The following is a 26,248-nucleotide window of genomic DNA, read 5'->3' on the forward strand; positions in this document are numbered from 1 at the left end:
CCATGAATGTGAGTGGTCAACAGCGAAATCCTTGGCTAGAATTTAGCGAATCAAAACGTCGATCTGTCAATGGACTCGACTTAAAACCGGAAGTTCCTATAGACCAGTGCTCGCTATGGAAATCTGTCAACAATATACGTCATGACAGTAAGTAAAGGACTTTATTTTAGCATTCAATGAGTGAATAGTTAGTTTAATGCATTGTATTCAATGTTTGTCAAAAGCGCATTTCCAGTTAAAATAAGTGAAGCTTTGAAAGTGTAAGACTGCAAAGACATCTGAGTATTTTTAACAGTGGCCTATATAGACATACTATTTATACAATGAGAGTAAGTGTAATTCAAACAACTTTTTACGGCAAACATTAATACCTTCTCGAACCTGAAATTTACCATGTGAGATAAGTTCCTGTGGAAAGATTTGTTTCGGAAAAAACAGTTTCGTTACGAATACTTATATAGAAGAAAAAGAAGTCATTTTGGCCAAGGGGTATTCAAGAGAAAATTAAAGACCTTAAGTTTATATATATAAAATTACGGGTATTAAAATATAAATGTTTTGATATGTGCTTACATATGTAATAATAACTTTCTTAACTGGTCAATCGTAATTAAAATTTTTACAAATGATGGGCACATGCCCTTTCCAAACACCTTAATCGATACACAGTCTGTTATGGGATTATATATGTCAAATTCATCCATTGTAACAAACATTTAAACTGATAGTTGCTTGTGCAAATCCAAATAATGTAGACTGAAATGGAGGCATGTCAGAAGGAAAGGAGTGACAGTTTGTGACATGCAAAAATGGCATCAAAGCCAGAAAAGGTGAAGAAGGTGAAGTCTTCAGCCACGCTTGATAGAGATGAAGAGTTATCAAGAAAATCTTCCATGGAGTCAAGTGGCGGAGATAACCCAGGCCTGGTTCAGCGGTCAGCAACTCGTGACATTCTTGACTTTTCTGAGGATAGTTATGTATCTGGTGATGCAAGAGGTAAGAAAGCATATATATATATTTGTCCAAAAAGAATACATGCATCATGCATACTTGCACTCACACATACCCACCTGTTCACCAACCTCCCATCCCCCTACAAACACACAGACTTTCTCACAGACACACGCAAATGAAATGCAAGCAGTCAGGACCACATATGTGTTCATGTTGGCAACTCTACCATTTTGTTTTATAAGTTGACATTGTTGGCTTGTTTTTCAAAAAGAATATCTGACAGGATAATTATTGCTGAATTATTGCTAAAAAATCGCTGCCATGAGGTATATTTAAACAAGAGATAAGCTATGTTCTTGAGAAAATGGCATGTAATTTTGCACTCTGAAAATTTATCTTTGTCGTGAAGGGTGTTCAGTTTGTGCTCATTTGCAAAGTTATGATTTCTGTAATGTAGTGAAGCATGTCTTATGCACATCTTATCTTGAAGGAGAAAGTCCATTTAGAGTGGAGGCATCTGATTACCATCAAGACCCAATGATGGTAAACGTTCATCAGTTTTACCCAATCATTGATCAAAGTTTCAGAAGAGGTTTCTCTGGTCGACTTGGTGAAGAGAAAACGGTGTGCAAATTTATTCTGAATTCTTATAAATGTTTATAGAAATGTGTGTGTATACATGCAGATGCAGATGAGATAGCACATTGATGGTGGAGGAAAGACTCAAATTCTTTAAATAAGAATTTCTATCACATTTTTTATTCAAAATACAGTTTTGCTTCTGGAACTCAAATTTTAAATTAGATAATCATTAAAAATAAACTAATTGAACCAAACTCCATGAAAATTCAGTTTTGGATCAACTGGCAGACAACCAAACTAACATGACTTTAAAAACACTTGAAAGACTTTCCAGTTTAAAGACAAAAAAATAAAACTGATGTAAACAGCTCACAGTCATGTTTGAAGTATCTCATGGAAAATAATGGCCATTCCAGAATCTGAAGGCCATCTCTGAGGAAGAGCAACATGATGAAAAAACTGGAAAAGAAGCCATCTTAGGGGAATGTGACAACACAGAAAACACAACAGACGTTCCAGGAGATGGGACATCTTCAGAGGATACTAATGTTGACCAGAGAAGAGAGAAAGTAGAGAGTCAGAGTGATCTTTCAAGCAGACAGGAGTTGCTTGAAGTTAATACAGAGGATTCTCAGGGGCTGGGCTCCAGTGGCCTAACTGAAGATCCACAGGTAAAATCAATAGTGTATTTGCATTCCTCTTTTAATAAAACAACCCAATTTTTTTTTCTTCCACTTTTAACACTCTAGTGTTGCTCCTGACACATGTAATTTCTCTCTTGATATCACAAATTTTGTCAAGACTTGACTAGCCTGTCAAAGTAAACAGGCAAAGTGGTATGAAGCAATCACACATAGTTAAAAACATTGTGAAAGAGCTTGTGAAACAAATTGTGATTAATCACACTTTAAATTACTATTGCAATAGTGAATTTGAAAATTTAATAATTTTTTCCACTAATCAGCTCTTAATCCATGCAATTTGCTGTGTTTTGAAAAAATATATATAGTCCATTTTATGGATAATGTTTAAATAGGTAAGCACAGTAAGATGTTTTCATGCTCTTAAATATGAAGCCAGTATTTTTTTTATTTTATTATGTACAATCTTCTTTGGTATATACTGACTAGTTTCAAAGTGAAACATTCCATGCATAAAAGTCATAAGCTACTTATTTAGTGGCTTTTCTAGACAGCCAATGCTTTCATCAGAAAAATTTGATAACTTCTTCTGCAGCTGGTCAGGGTGATTTTTGGTCCCAAGGTAGGTGAAAAATCAAAATAGTCTTCAGTTGCAAGTGATTTGGTATTTGTTATTTTTCCATAAATGTAGTTTTTACCCAAAATTTAGATAACAGCCATATAACAACTGTAATCATCCAACCTCTACTTTTCCACTTTATTTAGATATTTTTGTCTAATTATAGTCTAGTAGCGCTTATATTCATGGACATTGGCAGTTTACTCATAGGTAAAATTACCCAAACGTTGGTAGGAAACTACTTGGTTAATATAACTTGAGAAAACTATACCCCCCATGTACAAGCTACTGAGTAGGCAAAGTTATGTACATGACTGGCTTAATGGGAATTTCAAAAAAGGATGCAATTGTGCATAAGTTGCACCATCAAAGGATAAAGCAGGAAGCCTACACCTAAATCATGAATCATCAAAAAAAAAAAAAGAGAGAGAGAGAAAGGAAAAAGTTAGCAAGAAGCTGTTGAAGATCAATACATTCTGTGAATACGGTAGGTGACAGCAGAAGTGGTTTTGCTAAATAAATCTCTCTTGACTTCTGCAATATTTACCCTAGATGAGAGAAAGTTACTAGAAAGGCTACCCTTTGATAAATTACTGGCTGGTAAAACAGTTTGGGAATTTTGGTTTGGTAAAACAATATGAGATTCTATACCTGCTGTCTACACGTAGCTGATGATTTATCCAGCTCAAATAGAGTACTAGTTTGTGGGTAAACATAACGGAATGAATATAAGCCCAGCATTTTAGTTTTTTTCTTTTGCTACTAACTTCTTTATAACAGCATGTGGGAGTTCATTTTATGCAATAGTCATTTTTTTATTGCAAGTCTTTTGGCAGGTTTTTATGAAAATGAAACATGATCAAGAGCATGAGAATAACATTTTTCTGAAAAGCTGCCTATGTATGCCTGCACTTGCATACACAAATATATATAAATATTGCATAATTGAGGAGATGTATATCATTCATATGCATACTTCCCATATATCTCCCTTCAAAACTCTTTTGTTTTGCTTTCTTTTTATTACACTAACCTGGCTATATTTGCACACTTTATTTTGTTTTGTGTTTGTTCTTTGCTTGTCTTTGTTTGCTTGCAGTTGTTTTTTAAATTTTAGTCTACAGTCAGATAAAATATTTAAATTAGGTTTTTCCACAAGATGGAAAGGAATTTCAGAAGAAAGTTATTTGAGAAGTGGTGTGTGCGTGAAGAAATCATGCAGTCTGCAAGGTGGAAATCTCTAAATGCCTTGTGTCTTGACCAAGTAAAGATAAAATAAATTAATTTTAATGGATATAAATATTCTTTACTGTATATATGCTTGGAAATGCAAAAGCAGGATGGAATGAGTGATATGTTGTATTTGTTTTAATTATTTACTTATTTATTTTTTGGATAAAGATGACAAGCAATGAGTTTATAGGTATGGAGGGCTTTAGTGATTGGAGTATGGTAGCTATAATTTTAATGTGATGGTGATTTAAATGATGCTATGTATTGTTTTCCATGTTTATGACACAAGTGATAGTGGACTATGTATGTTATCAATGCAGTTAAAGGATATACATGTCTTCCAGAGAGAGCGAAAATTATTGGGGCTTGCAAAGCTATAACTGATCAGGTTGGCTTCATATAAGATATCATATACTTAAATTTGTTCGTGAAGGCCGAAGATTTATTAATACACATTTGTACAAGGTTCCAGTTAGTTCAGGCATGTTCTACACCATGGTGGATGAAGACACAATCCAAGCTGCACGGCAACGCAAAAAGACAACTTTTGCTGCAGATGAGTGGAGTGAGATTAAGAATGCTACCTACAGCCTTGCAGACATAGTTGCCAAAAGAGCTTATGAGCAGTGAGTTCTTCCTCTTATTTGAAACCTCAAGTTACTTTTATCATGCTTATCAATTTTATTATTTTATATTTCTGGGGTGTACACATTGAAACCACTCCAAAGATATTTTTCACAGTTTATGAACTTTTGTCATATACAGATCAGAAAATCAATTCTTTCTTTGCGTTGCTTTGTTCACAGCTACCAAAGAGCTTTGCACCTGAAATCCCAGCAGCAGTGGTTGGAAATGATAACCTGTCTGACCAAAGCCATAAGCCTGAAAGGAGATGAGGCAGCTTTTTATCGACAGAGAGGAGAGGCCTTCATTCAGCTTTGTGACTTTCACTCGGCCATCCTTAACTATAAGAAAGCATGTCTTCTGGATAGCAGCAGTTCAGCCTCATACCAAAGACTTGCTTTCTTGTTCTATTTCTATGGACAGTGTCTGTTTGACCAAAGACTGTTTGCAGAGGCTCTTGAAGCTTTTTCCAGGGCAGCCGAGATGAACCCAGACAACATAGGCTACCACATGAGGAGGTGAGCTCTGTTAATTTCAGTGTGTAACAGCTCAAATTAGCATGGCAAAACAAGCTCTGTAGTCTAGTGGTCTGTACATCTAACTCTTCAGCACAAAGTGGCTGTCTCAAGGATGCTCACAATGTGGCTGGAAATTTTCATCCTGTCCACACAGATGTCTAACACAAATGATGCCTAAGTGTTCAGAAAAATTAAAAGGCAGTGGGAGGAGACAGGTAGGTTTTGCTTTCCACCTGCTGTGCCGTTTTACACACCTTTAAAAAAAGAGTCCAGCTTCAATAGTAATAGCTGTAACATGTAATAAAATGACAGACATACACAAAACTGACACTATCTTTGTTTGATAACAAGTATACAGTAAATTTCTGAGAGTTAAAAAAATGAGATCATATTAAAAAAATGTCATTAAGTTATCACATTTGGCTGACAAAAGGAGTTTCTTTAAAAATCTCAAAAAACTCACTCAGACAGAGCTGTGTATCCATGGATTGCTAAGACTTAGTTTTCAAATGAATTTATTTTGTTTATGCTTAAGAGGTATTTGTGTTGGCAGCATCAGTTGCTTGGCAGCCTTACAGAGGCATGGTGAATGCCTTGCCTTAGTTAACAAGCGACTGGAAAAGGATAGTACCAACCCTGATCTCTATGTCATGCGGGCTCGCCTCCATGACATGTTTGGCAATGTAAGTTGAAACTATCATAAATAAGAATTTAGAGTATCCCATTAAGAATGCTTGACATAAATAAATATAAATAAACTTCCTTTTGTAATGAGATGTGAAATTAGCATGTTTTACTGGAAAAGAGTTGTATTTATACATCATCAGACACTATTATCATTTCAAAATAAAATCCTGGCAGTTTTTTTCATGCATTTGCACATGCTTGTATGCCTTTATTCGTGTACATGTACTCTCTCTCACACACACAACACATCTGAATATATGCTCTTTGATAGAGTGATTAACCCACTGGCTGACTTACCAACCAGTCACTCACCCACTCACTTCATTTTCTCTTCACAAAAATGTTAAGTACAAATAGTGAGGATTATGCTTACTAATGACATAAACAACTTTTTCCATTGGTGATTCATAAAGATTTATAAAGAAAGCACTTCTTTTTGGTTAAATACTTTAATACTTTCTGTCAGATTAACATTTGTACAGCTCACAGAAATGCTCACTAGACAACTAGAGAGCTAATTAATTTAGAAAGCAGTTGGTTTTTGCATGTTACAGTCAACACTGTGCTACTACGACGTCAAAGATGCCCTGGCAGTAGATGCAGACCATCAAGAGGCAAAAGAAATGATGCATCGGCTTGAACTGAAGGCTGCTGAATGCAAGACACATTGTATGCATTTAAACCTCACAGGAAAGTACAGGGAAGCCCTTCAGAAGATCTCCATTGCCATAGAAACCAACCCATCTATGGCTGAGTACCATGTGCTAAGGTGAGCCCACAAATCCACATAGACGAGCAAGTGTTGTTGCTGCTAATTGTCTGGGATTTATGTTTGTCATTAATAACGACATTTCCTTGATATAGATGTCATGGAAAGAACTATCTTCACAAAGAAATAGTGAACATGTTTAAGGTAAGCTTCCATCACCTCTTTGATGGAATTGCAAGCCATCATGGTTTGGGGCATCCCTTATGAGTCTTCTTGCGACAATCCTGCTTTCTCCATTCAAAAAAACAAAACAAAACAATGAATGAGCATTATTTCAAGACATACCAATAGCCTACAGGATGCTGCTGCTGTATACTTATGAGAAGGCATCATTTGAAATCATTAGCAATTCCTTTTTTTGGAATAAAATTATTGGTGGCATTTCTTTTGTATAATAATTTACTATTAACGTGCTGGAGATTTTAAAAAAGCTCTTAGCAACAGTGATTAATTTTTGTGTTAAACCTCAAATAAAGCATATTAAAATTACACAAAATTTTGGTTGGTGGAATTTGATTTTCCATTTCCCTCATTTTACTCATTGGATGAAAGCTTGCAAAAATGTGTACATAACAGAGGGGCATTGCATCGAAAGCTAAATGACTTCAATGCTGCTATTGATGACTTTCTGCTGGCACTTGACAAATGCGATCACAATGAGGAAGACCCAGTTTACAGTAAAGCCCAGCGGCAGCTTCTGTTGACATACAACGACTTTGCTGTAGAGTGCTTCAACAAAAACTTCTTTGAAGAGGCCATCGTTCTGCTGAACAAGGCTGTCAAGGGAGAGAAAAATGAGAAGGGGCTATACATCAACAGGGGAGGTAATATGTCTTAATCAAACACTGGTTGTTATTGTCAATCATAATAGTAATAAGAACGTTGTTTCTTTGGTTGCACATCTCAATATGGGTTGCTGATGAGACTTTATATATGTCTAGGTCAGCCATTGTTCTGCTCAGTATGTTTCTATATACAGGGATTTCTTCATGTCTGTGTCATGTCAAAAATCTTTTGTAACTGTAGTTTTTCAAGTGTGTTTTGGTTGGTTGTTTGAGTTTTAAGCTAAGCCTATATCACAGTGATCAAGTGTGTGTGTAAATAATAATAATAATGATAATAAAGTTTGCTTGCATAGTGCCATATTTCTGCCATATGGGTAAGCTCAAGACGCTTCACATGCACACAAAAAAAAATAATAATAATTACTGCACAGTCTAGCTCACAAATTTCAAGTTGTGACAGTAAAAGTTCCAGAAACACAAATATAATACATGTACAATGACAGTCTACACTTTAAAAAAGGAACTCACAAGCTCTGGGACACTTGAGACTTAAGAATGCCTGGATTAGATACTGTTTGGAACAGCTGTGAGAAGCCAGTAGCTGTAGGTCTTGTAATGGGTGCTTGGCGTTGTCAATATCTCATGAATAAAAGGCTCCCCCTCCCTTCAAAAAAAACAGGGGCGGGGGGCAACAACACAGTAACCAATGCTGCTGACAATTGCTCCAATAACAGAACCCACATTGTTTGAATCATTCCCACTGTTGTCATATATATATATATGCATATATGTATGTAGATATATGTATATATACACATTTGTAAGGGGTGGGGTGTCATTGGGAGTGGGGGGAAAGTTGGGTTAGGCACCAAGATAAGTCCAGTTAGGTGGCAGTACTGTCTGGTGAGCAGGCCGGCCTGTGATGGCTCAGAGGGTTTCCAGAAAATGACTTCTTCTAAGTATCTTCCAGAACAGCCTGCCACTCATAGTACACCATAAACCCTTTTCAGTATTACAGTAGATGTTATTGTCTTATAAGGTATATATTATTTAACTTACAGGAGGTTCAAGAACACTTAATTTCCTTTATGTTCTATTTATTTTAGAAATGAGCACATTATAGGACTGTTATTGTTTTATTTGCAGTGGGGATTTGTAAACATCTTGATCATTTCTATTACTCTGCCTGATTCCTTTTTTTTAAGTTTTTCTCCACCCTTTTGGTTAATAGGAGCAGAGTAATAGAAATGATCAAGATGTTTACAAATCCCCACTGCAAATAAAACAATAACAGTCCTGCTGTGTAACTCTCACAGAATCAAATGGTAAACAGCTGGTAAAAGATTAGATAATTTTTTTATAAATATGTGTCAAGCTTGCAAATTTTGGGTATTTGATGGGATATAAATGATATTTCAGACTGCTTCTTCAAACAGTCAGAGCTGAACTTTGCCCTCCAAGACTACCTGCAGGCTCTTGAACTGGATGAGTCAGATACAGCTATTGCTACACGCATTTCTGTCATTTACAATGAATTTGGAGTTGGCCTCTACCAGGATAAAAAATATACAGTCAGTGCACAGAGTATTGTTCCAATAAACAATTTTAAAAAAAGTATTTCTAAACATGATCAAAGACTTTCTATTGTTATACATAGTAGGAATAAGTCTAAAATGCAATAAAGAGCAATTGCATTTCATTGAAAGCAAGCAGGCTGTACTAGACAGTTTTCTAGTCATATTTAGTTATTATATATTAGAGGAATATGGTTTCCATTTTTCTAAGAGAGCGAGTCTCAATATTGCCCAGATGTAATAATATTTTATTGTGTCACAGGAGGCAGAGGCAAAGTTCTCACAAGCTTTGCAGTTCAACCCTCGTATTGGACAGTACTATATCTCTCGCTCTCGTGCTCGCTACATGCTAGGGGTATGTTGGCTTTGATAAATGGTCTCAAGTTGGATTTATTTTCATGTTTTTCAAAGGTTCGATCTCCTTGCTTTTATATCATGCTAGAGAGTTGCATAAAACTTACTTTTAGTCCACATCTGTCCTCATCCAGCAAAGAAATTCTGTGGAACTTTTCACACAATCCTTACAGAACTTAACTGGAGCACGTCAGGACCTTTTGCTGGGTCTCCTGCTCGACCCATTTAGTGAGGATATCCTGTCTATCCTGGCCCGTCTCTTCCCAGGCAAGTCAGTGGCAGATGTTGTTTCTAGTCCTGCAGCTACTGTTGCAAAGAATACCATACAGCAGCTCGAGTTTTGTGTCCATCCATCGTCTCCAAGACAAGAAGTCACCATACCAGAAAGGTGTGGAGAGTGTGTGTGTGCATGTAGAAGTGTATTTCAATGCACCCTTGAGTAGGTACATCTGTGTATAAGTGCAAGCATGAGTGAATGCAATTTTTGGTATGATGAGTGTACATTTTCAAACCCTTCATGGTCTGGTCTTCTTTTTTATATTGCATGTTTATGTATGAAAACTAAAATAGTATTCTTCTGCTGATGTAGAATGTTACTAATATGCTAGTATGTCATTAGAATAATTTTGCAAGGTAATTATTTGGCTTCACATTGAAAATTTTACTAATTTTACTAATGCAAGTTTTTAACTGCTTATTTTATACAAAAGTTAAAGTGACATTGTTATGGTGAGAGTATATATATGTCTTAGAGGCCAAATTTCTACTGTCTAACACGAAAGAATCGTTTGACCTGGGGAAGGAAAGGGAGGGTGTTTATCAATCCAGATGAAAGCGATTAGTGAAGCATGACCATAAAGCACAGATGAAAGTAATTAGTGAAGCATGACTGAAAGAGTAGGTGGCACCATGTGTGCCCTTGCCTCCCTCCCTTAAGTAGAGCCATTCTTTCCCGCCTTAAGGTAAAAGATCAACCTTTAAGCACATTGTTTGATTTCTTTAGATCAGAGTTTAAAAATGAAGTTGAAAAGCCAAAAACACCTGACACTGCACCAGCATGGAATCCTACAGCATGCTTCCCACCACTAAAACTCTGCATGAAGGAGAAAGAGTTTAATTTAAAACTTGTGCAGGAAAAGCAAAAGGTTACTGCAATTCTTTTTTTAACACTGTGTGTGTGTTAATTTTGTCCTTCTGGCTCATGTTCTTAAAATTAGATATTTCATTTGTGTGGTGACCATAGGGGACTGTCACTTTATATTCTTCACCATATTCAGACAGTACTCTACTGCATCCAACAATTTTAGACATAGCCTTTAATAGACTCTTTTTTTAGCATGCACACACAAATGGTCCATCCATGAAAGGTTTGTTGCAGACTGATTTATGTTTAAGATAATTGTAAGATGCCAGCAATGCATTTATTAAAGCAGAAGAGAAAGAAACTAATGTTGACACTCCTTGGCGTTACCATTTTAGCTTTATAATTTTGTGGCTGTAGCATTAAAACATTGCAGACATAAATGTAACCATCTGAAGGGAGATGTTTTCTTATTATCTGAAAGCTCATGTTTGATCAACAGGTGGAACAAGAAGTCAAGGACATACTTCAGAACCGTGGGACACTGCAGTACCAAGGCGGAAGGATTCAGCCTCTTCCTCCGCCATGCAATGAGACACGGTATGGCGGCAAGCTCCAGGGAAGTGTTTCTGCAGTTCCAGCCATCAAACAAAACAAAAAGTCCACCAGCTGGCGAAACTTTGGCCTAGGAATAGGCCTACAGTAATAGTAAACTTGACAGTGTTATGTCAGTGATTGCACATTGTCATAACATTTGACATTCAGAAGATGGATCAAAGCAGTGCGCCAGAACGTAGCAGGCAGTCTGCAGCTGCAGGTTATGAGATTAGATTATTTGAGATTCTCTTACCAGTGCTTTAGGGCAGAAAAAAAAACACTTTGTGGCTTCTTATTGAGGACACTGATGGCTTAAGCTTCCAGAAACAGCATTCCCCTCTAAATAGCATTGGTATTATTGATATGTTTTAATTTATTAATATTCTTTTGCAAATAAACTTGGTTTGGCAAAATAGCCAACATGTGCAAAGGCAAAATATGCAATGCAAAAAAAAAAAGAAAAGAAAAAATTCTCAGGAGGTTTGTGAAACTAACCTTGTTTGTTTAGATTGTTGGAAGAATCTGTTGTTGAACTTGGGTAATACATATACGAGGTCTTTCGGGAAAGTAATGAGAATGAGGTTCCAGTACTCTGTACAGTTTATGCATGGGGATGGTAGCTCAAGGTAAGTTGGACCCATTTCTGTAACATTCTAGCATCCAGTTTCAGATGTTTATTTTGTAGAACCCTTCTAAAGAGTGTCACAAGAGCAATGCAATTTTTTGTTTGGAGTAATGGTACACAACTAAATTCTGCATGAAAATTGGTAAAGGTGCATCAGAAACTCTTTGAAATGTTGAAAAAGGTTGTGGACAAGTTACCCTAACTTCTTTTTATTTCCCAAGATTAAATAACTTTGAAAGCTGCCACTTCAGCACAGTAAATAGTATCCATAGAGCTATGACAATTTCAAGCATATTGTTATCAACAATAACAGAGGCATTGGGAATCTAGTGTGCCTTCACAAAGTTATATTTCTCCTGTAAACATGCCATATAAGCATTATATACACATCAGCATTGAGGACTGTATTTTATAAATCCACATTATTAAACAAAGGTATCCATAAAAATGTTTGTTTTATTTCTAGAGTTATAATTTAGAAATGTGTGAGTGTGAAGTATTTTGAATTGCCCCTGGGGATCAATAATGTTATATTGATGTCAGCAACACTTTAATGAAATTCCAAAAACTTCTTAAGATTATTAACTAGCTATAAAAAAACATCATGAAATATAAATTTGCAATCGATATGTAAGACAAATATATTTACAGCACTTTCTGTAAATACACTTTGTACATCAATGTTGAAATTAATTTTCCCATCATAATTTTTGCTTGTATGCATACACATGCAAAAAATATGTGCACATTCTCTCCCCCAGACACATGCACAGAATTTATTTACAGCTTTGGCAACATAAGGCAACTATTTTATAACTAATTTAAAAAAAAAATGATTTAAGCATTGTAAAGACACTTGCAATCACTCTAACCTTTCTTGTAATACTTTCATTGCATATCACATAGCATTTATTTTTTACCTGCCACCCTGTACAGCAAATCTTATGTTCTATGACATCCAATCCAAATGAGGACTCCACTCATATCCTTTTTAAATCAGCTTGTGCACACCTTTACATTTAAAGCTCCCAAGCAAATAATTTGCAGGTCCATGATTTTTAGTGGTAAACCAGTCACCTTGACGTTCATTTGATACATATTAACCTAGGTATCAGAATGTACCTCATTCCAATAGTGAATATTCCAATTAAAGGACTCATATTCCATGTGGGAATAATTTCTACTGTGTGCAGGTATCACCCTATTCACTTTCCCACAATAATTTTTGCACACTTGATAACACCTATGGATCTATCAATAAGAAATCTCAGAGTAACAAGATAAACAGTAACTCCTGTCTAATTAATAGATAAAAAAGTTTAGGTCATTCAGGAAGATCCCATTCCTTCCTTTAACAACATAGTTGGCATGTACTGAAGCGTGGTTGTGTTTTTGGATTTGTTAATGAACCATGTTTACAGCACAGATTGTAAGGGAAGGTTTATATGTCTGATTTTCTATCATCTGTCTGAATGTCTCGATTATTTCAATTTTCTCCCCCAAAGTATATGTGCTTTTCTTGGTCTCTTGACTTTTGGAACTTTCCCCATTTGTTGTGCTTGTTACCAAAACAACAAGAAGCTGTCAAATGTCAGCAATTTTTCACATCTAATTTCACAACTTTCCTATAGACGGAGCTGATGATTCCAAAAATGAGGAATTTTGTACAGAAAGAATATGTACATAAAGATTTTATTAAGTATAAATTGAAACATATATTTTAAGCTCCAAAATGCATAATAAATAGATTTTTATTCTGGATATTGTATTATTAATCATTATATATATAAATATATTTATGCTGTTTATTATATGTGAATACAAAAGCCTACCTAAATCAAATACATATACTGAAAAAATACACTGTCATAAGACTTACTCAAGTACTAAAATATTATAAATTTATATCAAATATAAATAGGAAGCTTCTTATCAATATTCCTTTAAATCTGATTCATGGTCTATCTAACCAACTGAAGGCTACAAGAAATGATTTATTATTAACCCGACAAGACTGTGCTGAGATATTTTTTGTGCATCGCTTTATGCAGAGCTCAGCTTGGCTGCATGGACATTTTTGGAATAAGCTACATTGCTGGTATCTGTCTTCTCTGGTTGTGGTACTGAGCATGCTTTTACTTTTATAAGTAAAGATACATTAAAAATAGGTGTATGCTGTTGAAAAATGCATAGATCTAGAGAGTAATGGGTTGCATGTAATGATCTCTTACCACAAATGCAAAAACTTTATAAAAATACAGACTATTTCAAGAAAGCATATTAAGGGGACAAATTGCATAAAGAACTATATACATATTTAGACATTGTTTCAAAATACAAATACAAAATATCTTTATTAATCCTTTTCTGGAAAATGTTTTATCTGCCAACAGTAACATATATGAGAACATAACTTTACAAAAAGCATTAGCACAGTATACAAAAAGAACATACACTGACTACATCAAATTCATGACTCATGACACTGTTTTGCATGTGTCATGTATGTACAGCATGTTCTATATCTGCTGTTTACCATAAACCTTGATTTCATTTATAATTCTTTCTGAGCTTTTAAAAAAATAAAGAGCTTCTAGCTTTTCATTATGCAAGATCTGTTTTCTATTCAAAAACTCTATATTTCGAAATGGAGGCACACAAAAAGAAAAACTATTCTTATCATCAGAAACTGATTTCCATGTCTGCTTAACTGCAGTATATAATCGTTTCATTTCACGATACGAAATTTTTGCTTTTGTACGCAGTCTCTGATATTTCCCTTGCGTGATTTCCTTACTGGCTCATTTTTTGCACTGACTGCAAAGGAAATTATGTCTGCCTGAATGCATTCTAAATCTCTGTAGATAGGCTTAATGGAGGAAGCATCTTTTATTGCCTTGTTTATCTTGTCCAAGCGTGAATGGTATTCATCTACAAACAAACATAGATTTACTTTGAAAAATTCACTGAAATATCAGATGAGGTATACATACAAACCATATGCTTCTTTTCTTGACTGTGTGGCATATGGGACAAAAATAAAACACGATTGCTTATTTTTTAATCAGTTTTAGTCTTTGGATGCCATAAGTATTGGAGGGGTTACAGATAAAAAAAAACAGGACAACAAGATGGCACCAAAAAGGACAATAAAACCTACTCCCCTCCCCACCCACCAAATTGAAAAAAAAATTTATGAAGAATTTACTTTTTACTCTTTTGTTGACTTTTGGCTTTTTGTTTGGTTTTGCTTTGCAGGAATCTGCTGTATGCAGCTTTCATCTTATCTAGCTTTTCATTGTTCAGGTTTTAATTAGTTAATGTGAACTTTATCTTTATGAGCTTGACTTTCAAAAAATCCCAGTTTCTTAGATTTCTCTGTATCAGCCATAGGTTGAAAAGTAGAACTGTCTGCACCTTCTGATGATACAGAGGACATATCGATGTCAGGATCTGATAAGCTGCTGGAAGGGTAGCTTGTCTCTGATGATGTTTCAACCTCAAACCTTGGCACTAATACCTGTAAGTTAAATCTAGGAAAGTGGTTTGTGTACTATTGCGCACATTATGAACAAGATTATATATGAGTCTGTTAACATTTAAAAAAAAATACTTAAATTGAAGTGAAAAATTAAAAAAAGCACAAAAGTTAAAGTAAAGAAACTGATGCAAAATGATAACTTATTAAGCAAATCATTTAAGTAAGGTGATTGTTCTAAACACCATCAATAAAAAAAATCACATAAGACAAAAACAGCAAAAATTACAACATGATTTTAACAGTAAGAGTACAAAAATAACATGCAGGAGTTAAGAAATTAAAATTAGCAGACAGAAAGATAGCTATTAGTAAGACTTGAGAGACAGTAAAAGAATACTAGAATGAAGGGGATACACAGTGGCGTAGGAACCAGGGGGGCAACGGGGGCAGCCGCCCCCCCAAGGAAAATACAGGGGGGGCAGGAATATCCTTTTGCCCCCCCAATATTTGAGACGTAATTCTCACAAAGAGCAAAGAACTGAAGAAAGGTAGGGGAACGTAGAGAGGAGACGGTCATCACCGTCACAAAAGCGGGCCCTGAGGCAAGTGGAGGCTCTAACACCTCTGACGATCAGATCGGGGACAGTCCGTTGGTGTTGTTTGCCATGCTAATTGCAGACTGTGTTGAAGCCTCAGCGAAGAAAGCAGCCGGACAGTACATCGGTACATCGAGTGTGGTCTCCCTCCCCCCTCCCCCATAATACGACGCCTTTTCTTTGGCGGTTTTCGTTTGACCAACATAAAACATCCCCCACCCACTCGCTGTCACCCTAAAATTATCTGCTATCGCTTACAACCAAAAGGGGCCGCACTGGCCATCGGGAACACAGAAAGCCAGTAACGAATTAGTTGCATAGCAATACCCCAGTGAGTCTTGCCAATCAGACAGGAACCCTTACACTTTGTGAAAAGCTAGCGAAGGACGAGGACTTCCACCTTACTAGACACCAACGGTTTAGTGCGAACTGACGGCTTTGACTTTACCTAAGTAAGGCAAAGACTCTGAGTCCCTATATTGGTAGTTTTCTTTAGAGACAGAGAGACTGGTATCATTGCAATCTACGACTCAGGGGGAAGTGCATAAGTAACATTTCTAAAACTACACAAGGGCACTCTTTTATCATCAACGACTGTGGCTGGTACTCAACATAAGTTATCTGTGTTATATACTGTTTGGTTTGTATATATGTGTCCGTGTTTTGGTAGATGGCCATAGAACGTGTCGCATCGCTGGCTCAGCACCGTCGGGTAGCGGAGCGAGGAAGGGGTGGCCCTGCGGCCATTCCCACCCTAGTTTCGTCCCCTGGCCACGGTGGTCTGGCCAGTTTATGGCCCTTAAATTATAGGGTAGCCTTGCGTCCCTTCCTCTCTGGTCTCTTTGATTCTCTTTGGGGTGGATGGGGCTATTTTCCCAGGGTGTGCGGACACCAAGTTCAGGTATAGGGCTGTGTCTCTTTGTAACGTGTATTATCTCGCGGACGCTGGTCCCTGTGGGTAGGGAAAGGTTCTGGAGGTTTCTCGAAGCCTATAGAAACCTGCCAAACAGGACTGGGAGGACGGCGGGGCGGAAGAGGAGTTTTTGCGGTGGTGGAGAGACCTGTGCCCGTCTCTGGGAGTAGTCGGGGGTTTGCCACGTGCTGTGTGGACTGTCGCTGGAACTGGCGTGGTGTCTAGAAGAGGGTTCCAGCAACCAGCGCATTTTCCCCGCGTTTGTTGTGAGATAGAACAAAGCGTGTCACGAGCCGTTGGGTGAGTAGGCTTAATTAATCTTTACCTTTGTTTTTCCACGCAGTTTTTCTGCCTTAAAACAAACAAAAACATACCTGAGAAGTTCCATGACACAAACGCGCTTGAATAACTGTCTCATTATGCATGTATTTAAAGAGAGGGTTGATCTGCAATGGAGTTCATTAATAGAAATCACCGAAGACGCAGTTTTTTTGGCACACTGACTTGCCAACCTTGATTAATATGATTTATATGATTATAACGTTTATCACATTTCTTGTGAATGCGTTAGCCGGGGAGTCATTCTTTAATTTGTTTTTTCTTATTTAATGCTGCTTTGCCTTTTAACAACAAAGCAGCGTGTTGTGATGCTACCACTGTGTACGTGCGTGCGTGCAGTACCCCCCCCCCCCATCCTTTTTTACGTAATGTGCGAGTGCGAACGCCGCTCACTGTCAGCAGGGAGTTTGCCCCCCCAACGCCGAACATCTTCCTACGCCACTGATACATTGATGCTGTCACAAAGTCTCACAGTCATATAAAGGCCATTTCAAAAATACTGAAAATGTTGAATATAAAAATACTGCTGAAATGGTTAATGATTACCTTTTGTGAAGAAAAGGATTCTTTTTGATGCCCTTTGTCACAAGTGCAAGGAAACCCACATGCAAGGAGGAGATCAAAGTTCTTGGGTAATTGCATATTATGGGTATGAAACATTTTAAGTAATGACTCCTTAAGCTTTTTACTATGGCAGTTTTGCTTGATTATGTTGAAAAGCTTTTTCCATGCCACAGGACCCTGTGTGCCGATGACATTCCTAAACAAAATAAAGAGTGAATTTATCACAATATTAAATTGATGAAACATCACCTTTATGCTAAGGAAATCTCAAATAATTTAAGTACTGTATTCATAACACAAGTAAATGCAGACTACACAAAATCTACTTTTTTTTTTTTTGCTTTGATAAAACTTCAGTTGCAGGTATTTTATACCTTGTGCTGTACGTGTCTTTTAACAAGTTTAACTTATATTGTTCAAAATGTTTAGCTTCTTTTTGTGTTAAATCATTCAATTACAACTTTTTTAAATGGTGTTCCATAAACTTTCTACTTACTCATACTCAGCAGCTGTGGAGCAGTCTGACTCAGGAAGAATGTCGGCAAATCGCCTCGGTGTCATCCTCTTCTCAATAACATGTCGCAAACACATGGATTCAGATTTGCTTTGGTCTTTCCAATCAAATTGTCTCTTAAGAATCACATGTGGATACTTACATTCCAGGATTGGGACACACTTCTCCCCAAACAATCTGGGTGGAACACGTTGCAGAGCAATCCACAATTTCCGTGCTTTGCCTCTGCGTGTAGGTTCAGCCTTGACAGTTTGCTCTTCTTCAGAGCTAATGGCTCCAACTTCAAAGAATTCATCCAAAAGTCCTTGCTCAGGAATAATATTGTTCAAAAAATCACCACATATAGCATTCAGGAAAGTACTTTGGTCTTTGTAGCAAGTACCTGTGAGCAAAGAAAAAATAACTTGCTTTACAGTGTATACATGTGAGGGAGAAAGTTGTGTGTAAAAAGTTACCTTGTAGTGTGTACATGAGAGGTAGAAATTGTGTGTATTGGGTTACTTTATAGCTGTACACAAGAGAGAAAAAGCATTTGTGAAAGGTCATTTTAATGTGTGTACAGAAGAGGAAAATGTATATGCATGTGTAAAAGGTTACTCTATGGTGTGTATACATAAAAGAAAAATCGTTTGTGAAAGGTCACTGTAATGTGTGTACATGAAAGAGAGCAAGTATATGTGTGAAACGTTATTAGTGTACACAAAAAAGTATATGTGTAAAAATGTTACTTTGTGTGTAAATGCATGAGTAGGAGAAAGTATATGTGAAAGATTACTTTTGTAGTGTGTACATAAAAGGGAGAAAATGTGCATACATTTCTTTATAATTGTGGACCATTAATTTTGTAAAACTTTTGACTGGATATCATATATCAATGCAAATTAATATTCTGATTTGAATGAGAGTTTTTGTCCCTTCATCTCTAATGTGCTTCTGCGCTGTGTTTTCTCAATCCTCTTTCTGTTTTCCAGCTGGATTGTATATATATTATTTTGAAGTGCGAACTGTTTGGGTCTATTGCATAGATTTCACACACTTTGGCAGCGACCTTGATTTGCAGTAAATATATAAGTTCAAGTGACGATCACATTTTTTGCAGCTTCATTTTGTGGTAGAGGCTAAGATGCCAGCTGAGTGTCGATTAGTCGGTAGCGCTGATTGGTGCGCTTTTTGTTTCTGGTCTAGAGTGGGAAGGGGCTGTAAGGGGCCGCGAAAGAAGAAAGGGGCGGCACCCAGCCCCAACATATCCTCCCCCTATAGGACAGGTGGACACAGTAGCACAGCCAGCGCTGCCGTCCTATACGGCCGGATAGCTGATTTTTTTTATTTATTTTTTTTTCGTCAACGTCCCAGTGAAGGGAAAAACTTCGGGAACCTTCGGAAGCGTGACGTCAGCGACCTTGCACACTTCCGTACTAAGCGAACACTTCGCTTCGCTCTTTGACCGCTGTGAAACTTGTTCTGGCGGTAATTCTACAACTTTTGAACACTACGAAGGGCTGCATAAAGTTAATTGCGACAGGCAAAATAGCTCAAGGCCTAAAACTGATGACAGTTAAAGGTAAAATAAATGAGGGCCCAAAACCACAGAGACAATCTTTAAGGACAACTAGTTTAGATTAGAACGTGTTTGTATAGCGTAGTGGGTACGAACGACGTCTCAAAATTGAAAGTTCAGGAGTTCTAAACTCAGGGATTTTTGTCTTTTTTTTTTTTTTTTTTTTTTTTGTTTTGCTTTGGGATGTTTTCTTTCTCGTAGACGTTTTAAGTGTAATTGTCGTTACTCTATTTAATGGTACCCAACTGACTTTATAGAAGTTGTTAAAAACGAGAGAACGGTATATAGAGATACCTTTACCACCTGTAATGGTAGCAGCTGACTTTATAGCAGATATTCAAAATGATATATACAGAAAGAGGGAGAGAGATATGAAGATGGTCGTTCCCATCTTGAGTGGTAGCAGCTGACTTTATAGCAGATATTTAAAATGAGAGACAGAGGGAGAGATTTATGAAGATAATATATTTCCCGTCTTGGATGGTACCCACCTGACTTTATAGTAGATGTTAAAACGAGAAAGATATATAAGGATAAGCGTTCCCAGCTGTAATGGTACCAGCTGACTTTATAGCAGATAAATGAAACCTTATAGATTGAGAAGTTTATGGCAGTTAGGAAATTTTATCTGAGACAACTAAATTTTTATTACTTGAGTCATCGCGTGTCCTGCAGTCTAGGACGGAATGACCAAATCGGTATGTTGAGAACATGTGCACATATATATGTTTTTAATGTGCTGTATAGCATCTGCACAGTAAAATGGTTTTTTTTGCCAAGACATCATTGTCATACGCATGTGATTTGTTGTCCATCGCCCAACTTGTTTTACTGTGCAAATGCTATACAGAGTGGATAAAATTTTCATGTGCAGACCATGCAATGACGGTTGTATTATCCCAGACATCAGGCATGCGACACGTGCAGTGACTCATGGGACCGTTAGTGCCAGGAAGACTGGGAGTGTACACGTTGCAAAAGGACTAACACACTTTGACCCGATTCACCTGGCAACCTTTCTCTTTGAACCTGCAGTCTAGCTTCAGAAAACGTCTTACCTCCGTGAATTACCTTCAATGTTTTTAAAAAAAGTAGGGCAAAAAATCACCTCCAAAACTTTTTGGTTGTTTACATGTATTTACTTTGAATTATTTGATTACATATTTAGTGATCTTATTTGCATTAAAGGGCTAGAAGAAGGAAAGAACAAGTGAGTGAGGCAAGAAATTACCTTTTAATGTATTAACTGTTACAAACTGACCAGTGAAGGTTTGTGTGTAAGGGAGATTGCATATAAGATATACAGTCATGCATGTGAATATATGTATATATGAATATCTCAATACCATTAAAAGGGTGAAAAAAAATAAAGATTCTTGAATCAGAAGATCCAGAAACTAATGACACTGTAAAAAACATGAACTAAGTGCATGAATGAAGATGTAAGAAATGAACCAAGTAGTGCTAGATTACACAAAATATTTCTTCAAGAATTCTTAAAGTAAAAGGTTATAAAATCAAATGCCCACAAATACAAGCACTGGTTAAAAATGCCAAATGCTGTGCTTGTCTGTCTATGATAGGAACAGTATGAACACTATTGCCAATGCTAGTTAAAAGATCATTGGTGCCAAGCCGGGTACCCATTGCACATTACCCCGCCAGTTTGATATAAAAGTGAGGACAAGGGGAAGGGAGTTGAGATACTCCCCTTACACCCACATCTACCATACTGACAACCCCAGAAAGATCCCCACCCCCTACTGCGAAATCACCGCGAGGTGGAAGCACTTTTCCCTCAAAATCAACAACGAGAGAGTAGCCCGAGAGAAGAACGTGACGATCGAGTCATCGCCAACCAGCAGCCCGGTTGACTATAAGTCTGTGTTCGGAGCTATATATACGTTCTACTGATCTTGTATCTCATCTTTATGTTGTGTGCCTGTACATACATATCTCACCGTCCATCGTCTCTACCTAACGTTCATTTATCATTACTAGTCTGCGCTGATTATGTGACCTATGTGTGCAATAAAAGAACACTTATTAATTATCATTTCTTCTAGTGTGAGTTACAGTCGATTTTGGGCGCAATTTTACCACAACTACAACGTTTTCTGAAGAACTAGACTGAAGAATAGGAAGAATAATTTTGTGCCAGCTTCAGCCTTTAATTTTAGTACACACCTGAGTCCTCCATGATGAAGTATTCTCGCACGTACTTGAATTAAGAGGATACCTTCGATCTTTGCATCAATGCTTCACTGAGTGCAAAATGAAACCTGTATAAAAACACATGAAAATCATCTGCAACGATTGCAATACAATGTAACACGCAAAAGTGAGGCATTTAAATAAATATTGCATATTTGTATGACACATTTTCCCATCAGTGAACCGCAAAGCGATACGAGCACTACAGCAACTGTTCAGAGCAAGATATATATGTATATACTTTGTTGATCTAGTGTCCATGCCTGCATGAAGGTGTCTAGTTAATTTCCACTTACACATTTCTTTTCCATGTAAATAGTGCGCTCGAAAAAGGAGACATCAAATAACAAACTTATGTTAATAAATCACAAGTACGAATCACTCGTGAAGATATGGAGGTTGCTCGGGTATTCCCCACTTGGGTAATAATAAAATCACGTGACTGTCATGTCTACCTCCAATAGGCTCCTAGAGCAACGATACCACGTGATGACGCTATTTACGTTTTGTCACGCTGCTCCCAGCCTAGCGCTTAACCCGTGGCTAGTCAATTCCTTCTAATCTCACGGTCAACCACAGACAATTGATCCATGGTCACTTAAAAGATTCAGTTTCAGAGCCACACAAGCAGAATATTATTTTAAAGGTTTGACTGGCATCCAAGAAAAAAAAACTGAAACGCATAAAACATGATCTCAACGAAACATATACAACATAATATAACATACAAAAATAAATAATCAGATTTACCAAGCGTGCACGACAAGGAACTCTTACAGAAAACAACATTTTTATGATATTGTCAATGCTTACTAAATGTTTTAATTCGCTATCATGGTGACAGCTTGATCGGTCTCTGGAAGCGCAGTCTTTTCCTTTGCGCACGTACCTCGACGATCCTAACCTTGACAAATTCAAAAAGCTCTTAGACAACTCAAATATCAAGTATCAAATAACTATTGGTGCCTGTTTAACTGACGAGCGTGTAAGAAAAGCCAAGCTACACTAATGTCAAAAACAAAAGATCAGATGGTGCAGAAACCTCTGGCTTGCTGAGAAGGAACATCCATTGGTGCGCAGAACTTTCGCACGCTATACATATAAGTGAAACAACTCCATGATCACCCATCGAGATATAACGGTACCGGCGGAATATTGTGGGACGGGTGGATGTAAGATGGCCAGGATTTGGGGAGACAGCAACGGACGACGGCCATAAACTGTTGTACAAGGGAAAAGACGCCAGATGCGAGCATGGTGTGGACTTCCTCGTATTGAAGGTAGTGGTTAAGCTGCACACCCATATCTCGCAGGCTGACCTCTATACGTGTCTCAGCGCCTCCAGTGTTGTTTCAGATTATTTACATATTGATTGACAGATGCACTAAGCACTATTTGTTGAAAAATTATAAATTTTCTATGCTATTCTCAATTAGATATTTAAAGAAATTATGCCTCGGTTATGCAGGGTAATGTTAGGGAGAGAGGGGAGGAAGATGATCACATTTGCCGTCTCACTTTCAGAGTTCGAATCTTGAGACCTGAATGCCAGCTGAAGTCAGGCGGAGCAGCAATTTATAAATTGGTGATTCTGATGTATGGCGCTGTGGTCGAGCTTCAGCACGTGACTTATAGGGAAGACCGGGAGTCTGCTGTTTCCTGAGCGTTAGATGTGATCGCTGGCGTCCACTTCGTCTGTTCTCGGGGAGTTTGTGTATGGATTCCCCTTTTGTTCTTGTAAGAAGTAACAATGATTTTTGTTTTGGAATAGGTGTTGATGTAACCTCTGTCCCAGTGTGGACTACATTCCCTGCGGATTGGTGTTTTGGGGCACCAAACCATAGCAAGCGAAATGTATCTTTGGCTGACTTTATATAAGATAGACCGAGTTTATCAATGGTTGTAGCTTCGTTATAAATTGAATTTCGGGCACTGAAAATAAATTTACGTAGAAACATTGTTAATATTATCTTATGAGAGCATGGGTGGGGAGGGGAGAAAACAGACATAGTTGACAATAATTGAGAATCGTCTGTTGCTACTGTCGCGTGTTGCTTGCTGCGGGTGGTTAGTCGAGGTATGGGGGCCCAGAGGGGGTCGCCCGAGGGGGAGGCGCGGTCGCCTTTCGCTCTGCTGGGTAATGGATCCGCATCGGGAGACACCATAAGTCAAGCGCTTACCTGATGGGGTCTTTTGTTGCGGGTCCTGACGGGACAGGAGGGCGAACACCCTATTAGCGAGGGGAGGATGGAAGTTTTCCTCTCCCCAGAGCCGGGCCTGAGTTTTTGTGTCGAGAGCCTGGGTTCGGACCGGCAGTGTGAGAGAAGAGCGTCGGTGCGAGGAGACGTTGATGTACCCAGGGCTTGCTGTGTGCTTCCCTGTGTTGGTGCGTCCTTCCCGCATCTCGAGCCTTCTGTGTGGTGCTCAGGACTGGGCTGTGTGCCTTTTTTCTCCCCGGGGTGGGGACGTGTCCTGGAGCAGTTCCACCTTCTCCTGCGTTTTCTGCGTGCGGCAGAATGAACGCGTCATGAGCCGAGTGGGTGAGTAGTTGGAGCTTCCTGTCGCCATCTTTTCTGGCTAGTGGCTAGCCGGCCGGTGCGCAAGTGTGCGAAGGGCGTGAGAGACAGGCTGAGAGATTTGTGTATAAACTTTGTGCTGTATCTGTATTTTTGGGGGATCTTTATTTGGGTTGTTATGTTGCGCTAGCATCTGAGACTTTGTTAGGGTATTCTCTTTGTGTAAGTAAAAGTTTGCGTCTGTCATAGCAAGACGACGCTGTTGTTGGTTTTGGTCCAAAGGACGCTTGTGATTTTATATGCATGGCCATGGGGTACGTTGTTCATGCACACCACTTTATGCAGGCTCAAACACCCGCTCACTAAACCTAGTGGGGTGAAGCAGCAAACAGACGGACGGAGGACTAACGGACTGCCGTCGGCCAGCCAACTACGCGTACCTGCGTGCGAACAGAGGAACCTGCGCCGAGGTATCAGCGGACTGTTGGTGAAACCAAGATATTCAAGCCTCGAGGACTGTGCTTGACAATAGACGACGACCTGTGGTAGTGAGGAGCAATTGTGTCTCAGGCAGTGGCCGGGAGGTGGACTAGTGGGTGTGCTGTGGGGGAAGTCGGACCACGCGGACACCATCAGTAGAGAGTGGCGTGGCTAAACGCTCAGTTGTGTGCGCTAGTGGTGGGACTCCCCACCGTGTGGCTTTATTTTTCTTCTGTTTGTTTTTGTCTTATATATATTTTCTTCTCTTTCTTTCTTGGGTTGGTGGCTGCATTCTGCGGCCGCCAATAAACTTTAGTCTTGTAGTGTATTTTCGTGTATGTGTTTTATGTTCACTGAGGAGTGATTGGCTTTGTTGCTCGCGGCGGGCGCGTGGAAGTTTGTCTGTGTGTGTGCGAGTGTGGCTGTGAGAAAGCAAGTCCCGCAACGCCCGGTCGTGTTACGCGACAGCTACTGTTACTACTGTTTGATCGAGCCATTAGATAATATTAATGAACCTCGGATACGTGGGATGAATTAATGTTTAATTCCATAAATGATCTTTGGAGGTAATGTGTCCCCTTTTGAGGGTTTTGAACCTGTATTTATTTATGTCCTTAGTGGGAAATAATTGGGTATTGGGTATATCCTTTTGCTAAAACTTTATAGCATATTGATATTTTGAATTGACTTAATTTGTTGTATAGAAGATGGACTGGTTATTATCCTTGTCAATATCGTCATCATGACTGCTGTGTCCGGGCGAGCTTATCTACTGTGATCATAAAGTCACAATTAACCCTTTCGGTTCCCTCTTCTCATGGTCGTCAAGTCTTCCCGCTATCTTTCTTCAGGGAGAGTGCAAACACACATGGATGACCACCAGAGTATCCATTTTTGGCTCGCAGGGACTTCTAAACATATCTGCTTTTATTATGATGAAAACATTTTCTCGCTAGTTTACTTTATTTTTTGCATTTTGAGTATGATCTAGCAGCAAGACTTTTATCACAGACTGCGATTGTAACCAGGTAGTCGAAAAGACTGTAAATACCCACTGACAGCGGTTGAACCATGTAGCCAACAAGATTGGCCTGCTATTATCGTCATTAGTGTCGTCATCATAATTATTACCATAATAATAACTACATCCATAAGAACAAACAGATTAACCAACCTGTCTTCGAACCGACCGTTCTTTTCCAATTATACTTTTGCCGTCTACTGTAAAACGCATGGAAAGCTGTGTGGGTGTGTGTGAAAAAGAGAGAGATGGAGAGAAAGACTGGGGGTTTCCAGCATGTATACAGTAACATGCTTTTGCCCATTTTTAGTGAGGTTTAAGTTTCTTGGTTTTAAAGTCCAGACAGAGAAACTCAGAAAATGTATGAAAAAAGACCAACCGCATTCATTCACTCATTCATACACTTAGG

The 26,248-nt window shown here is 38.2% G+C and overlaps 2 protein-coding genes and 1 long non-coding RNA gene across 7 annotated transcripts; 2 read left to right on the forward strand and 1 right to left on the reverse strand.

The window, feature by feature from the left end:
• Positions 1 to 9: 9 nt before the first annotated feature.
• LOC112575572 (tetratricopeptide repeat protein 16-like) lies at positions 10 to 12,091 on the forward strand. Of its 4 annotated transcripts, none has more exons than XM_025257518.1 (15): positions 10 to 147; positions 756 to 996; positions 1,445 to 1,578; positions 1,953 to 2,207; positions 2,773 to 2,799; positions 4,495 to 4,655; positions 4,836 to 5,171; positions 5,725 to 5,854; positions 6,413 to 6,627; positions 7,204 to 7,451; positions 8,832 to 8,983; positions 9,249 to 9,341; positions 9,514 to 9,728; positions 10,344 to 10,485; positions 10,924 to 12,091. In XM_025257518.1, the coding sequence occupies exons 2-15, from the start codon at positions 810 to 812 to the stop codon at positions 11,125 to 11,127; spliced, it is 2,499 nt and encodes an 832-aa protein (XP_025113303.1). In that variant the 5' UTR covers positions 10 to 147; positions 756 to 809; the 3' UTR covers positions 11,128 to 12,091. The 4 variants fall into 4 exon arrangements, with proteins under 4 accessions (XP_025113303.1, XP_025113306.1, XP_025113305.1 ...); XM_025257519.1 differs by lacking the exon at positions 10 to 147 and adding an exon at positions 156 to 329; XM_025257521.1 differs by lacking the exon at positions 10,344 to 10,485.
• Positions 12,092 to 12,469: 378 nt separating this feature from the next.
• LOC112575578 lies at positions 12,470 to 22,239 on the reverse strand. Of its 2 annotated transcripts, none has more exons than XM_025257530.1 (6): positions 22,119 to 22,239; positions 21,796 to 21,890; positions 18,033 to 18,432; positions 17,519 to 17,732; positions 15,061 to 15,163; positions 12,470 to 14,574 (listed from the first exon to the last, which is right to left on the reverse strand). In XM_025257530.1, exons 2-6 carry the CDS (start codon positions 21,806 to 21,808, stop codon positions 14,372 to 14,374), a joined length of 933 nt encoding a protein of 310 aa, XP_025113315.1. In that variant the 5' UTR covers positions 21,809 to 21,890; positions 22,119 to 22,239; the 3' UTR covers positions 12,470 to 14,371. The 2 variants fall into 2 exon arrangements, with proteins under 2 accessions (XP_025113315.1, XP_025113314.1); XM_025257529.1 differs by having other exon boundaries at positions 14,977 to 15,163.
• Positions 22,240 to 23,315: 1,076 nt separating this feature from the next.
• LOC112575505 lies at positions 23,316 to 25,146 on the forward strand. The gene is made up of 2 exons (XR_003101656.1): positions 23,316 to 24,362; positions 24,684 to 25,146. It is a non-coding gene; the product is annotated as an uncharacterized LOC112575505 (long non-coding RNA).
• Positions 25,147 to 26,248: the final 1,102 nt, after the last annotated feature.

The sequence above is a fragment of the Pomacea canaliculata genome, linkage group LG11 (assembly GCF_003073045.1).
Source record: "Pomacea canaliculata isolate SZHN2017 linkage group LG11, ASM307304v1, whole genome shotgun sequence".
Taxonomy (NCBI): domain Eukaryota; kingdom Metazoa; phylum Mollusca; class Gastropoda; order Architaenioglossa; family Ampullariidae; genus Pomacea; species Pomacea canaliculata.

Bases quoted from the DNA above. Each gene is read 5' to 3' on its own strand.
- LOC112575572 (XM_025257518.1), top strand. From the start codon at position 810: ATGGCATCAAAGCCAGAAAAGGTGAAGAAGGTGAAGTCTTCAGCCACG. The intron at 2,800-4,494 runs GTAGGTGAAAAA...CATTTGTACAAG, and splicing joins GGGTGATTTTTGGTCCCAAG to GTTCCAGTTAGTTCAGGCAT. The intron at 8,984-9,248 runs GTCAGTGCACAG...ATTGTGTCACAG, and splicing joins ACCAGGATAAAAAATATACA to GAGGCAGAGGCAAAGTTCTC.
- LOC112575578 (XM_025257529.1), bottom strand. The intron at 17,733-18,032 runs GTAAGTAGAAAG...TATTTTGTTTAG, and splicing joins TCCACAGCTGCTGAGTATGA to GAATGTCATCGGCACACAGG. The intron at 14,575-14,976 runs ATAAAGTTCACA...GTTTGTTTGTAG, and splicing joins TGAAAGTCAAGCTCATAAAG to ATGAATACCATTCACGCTTG.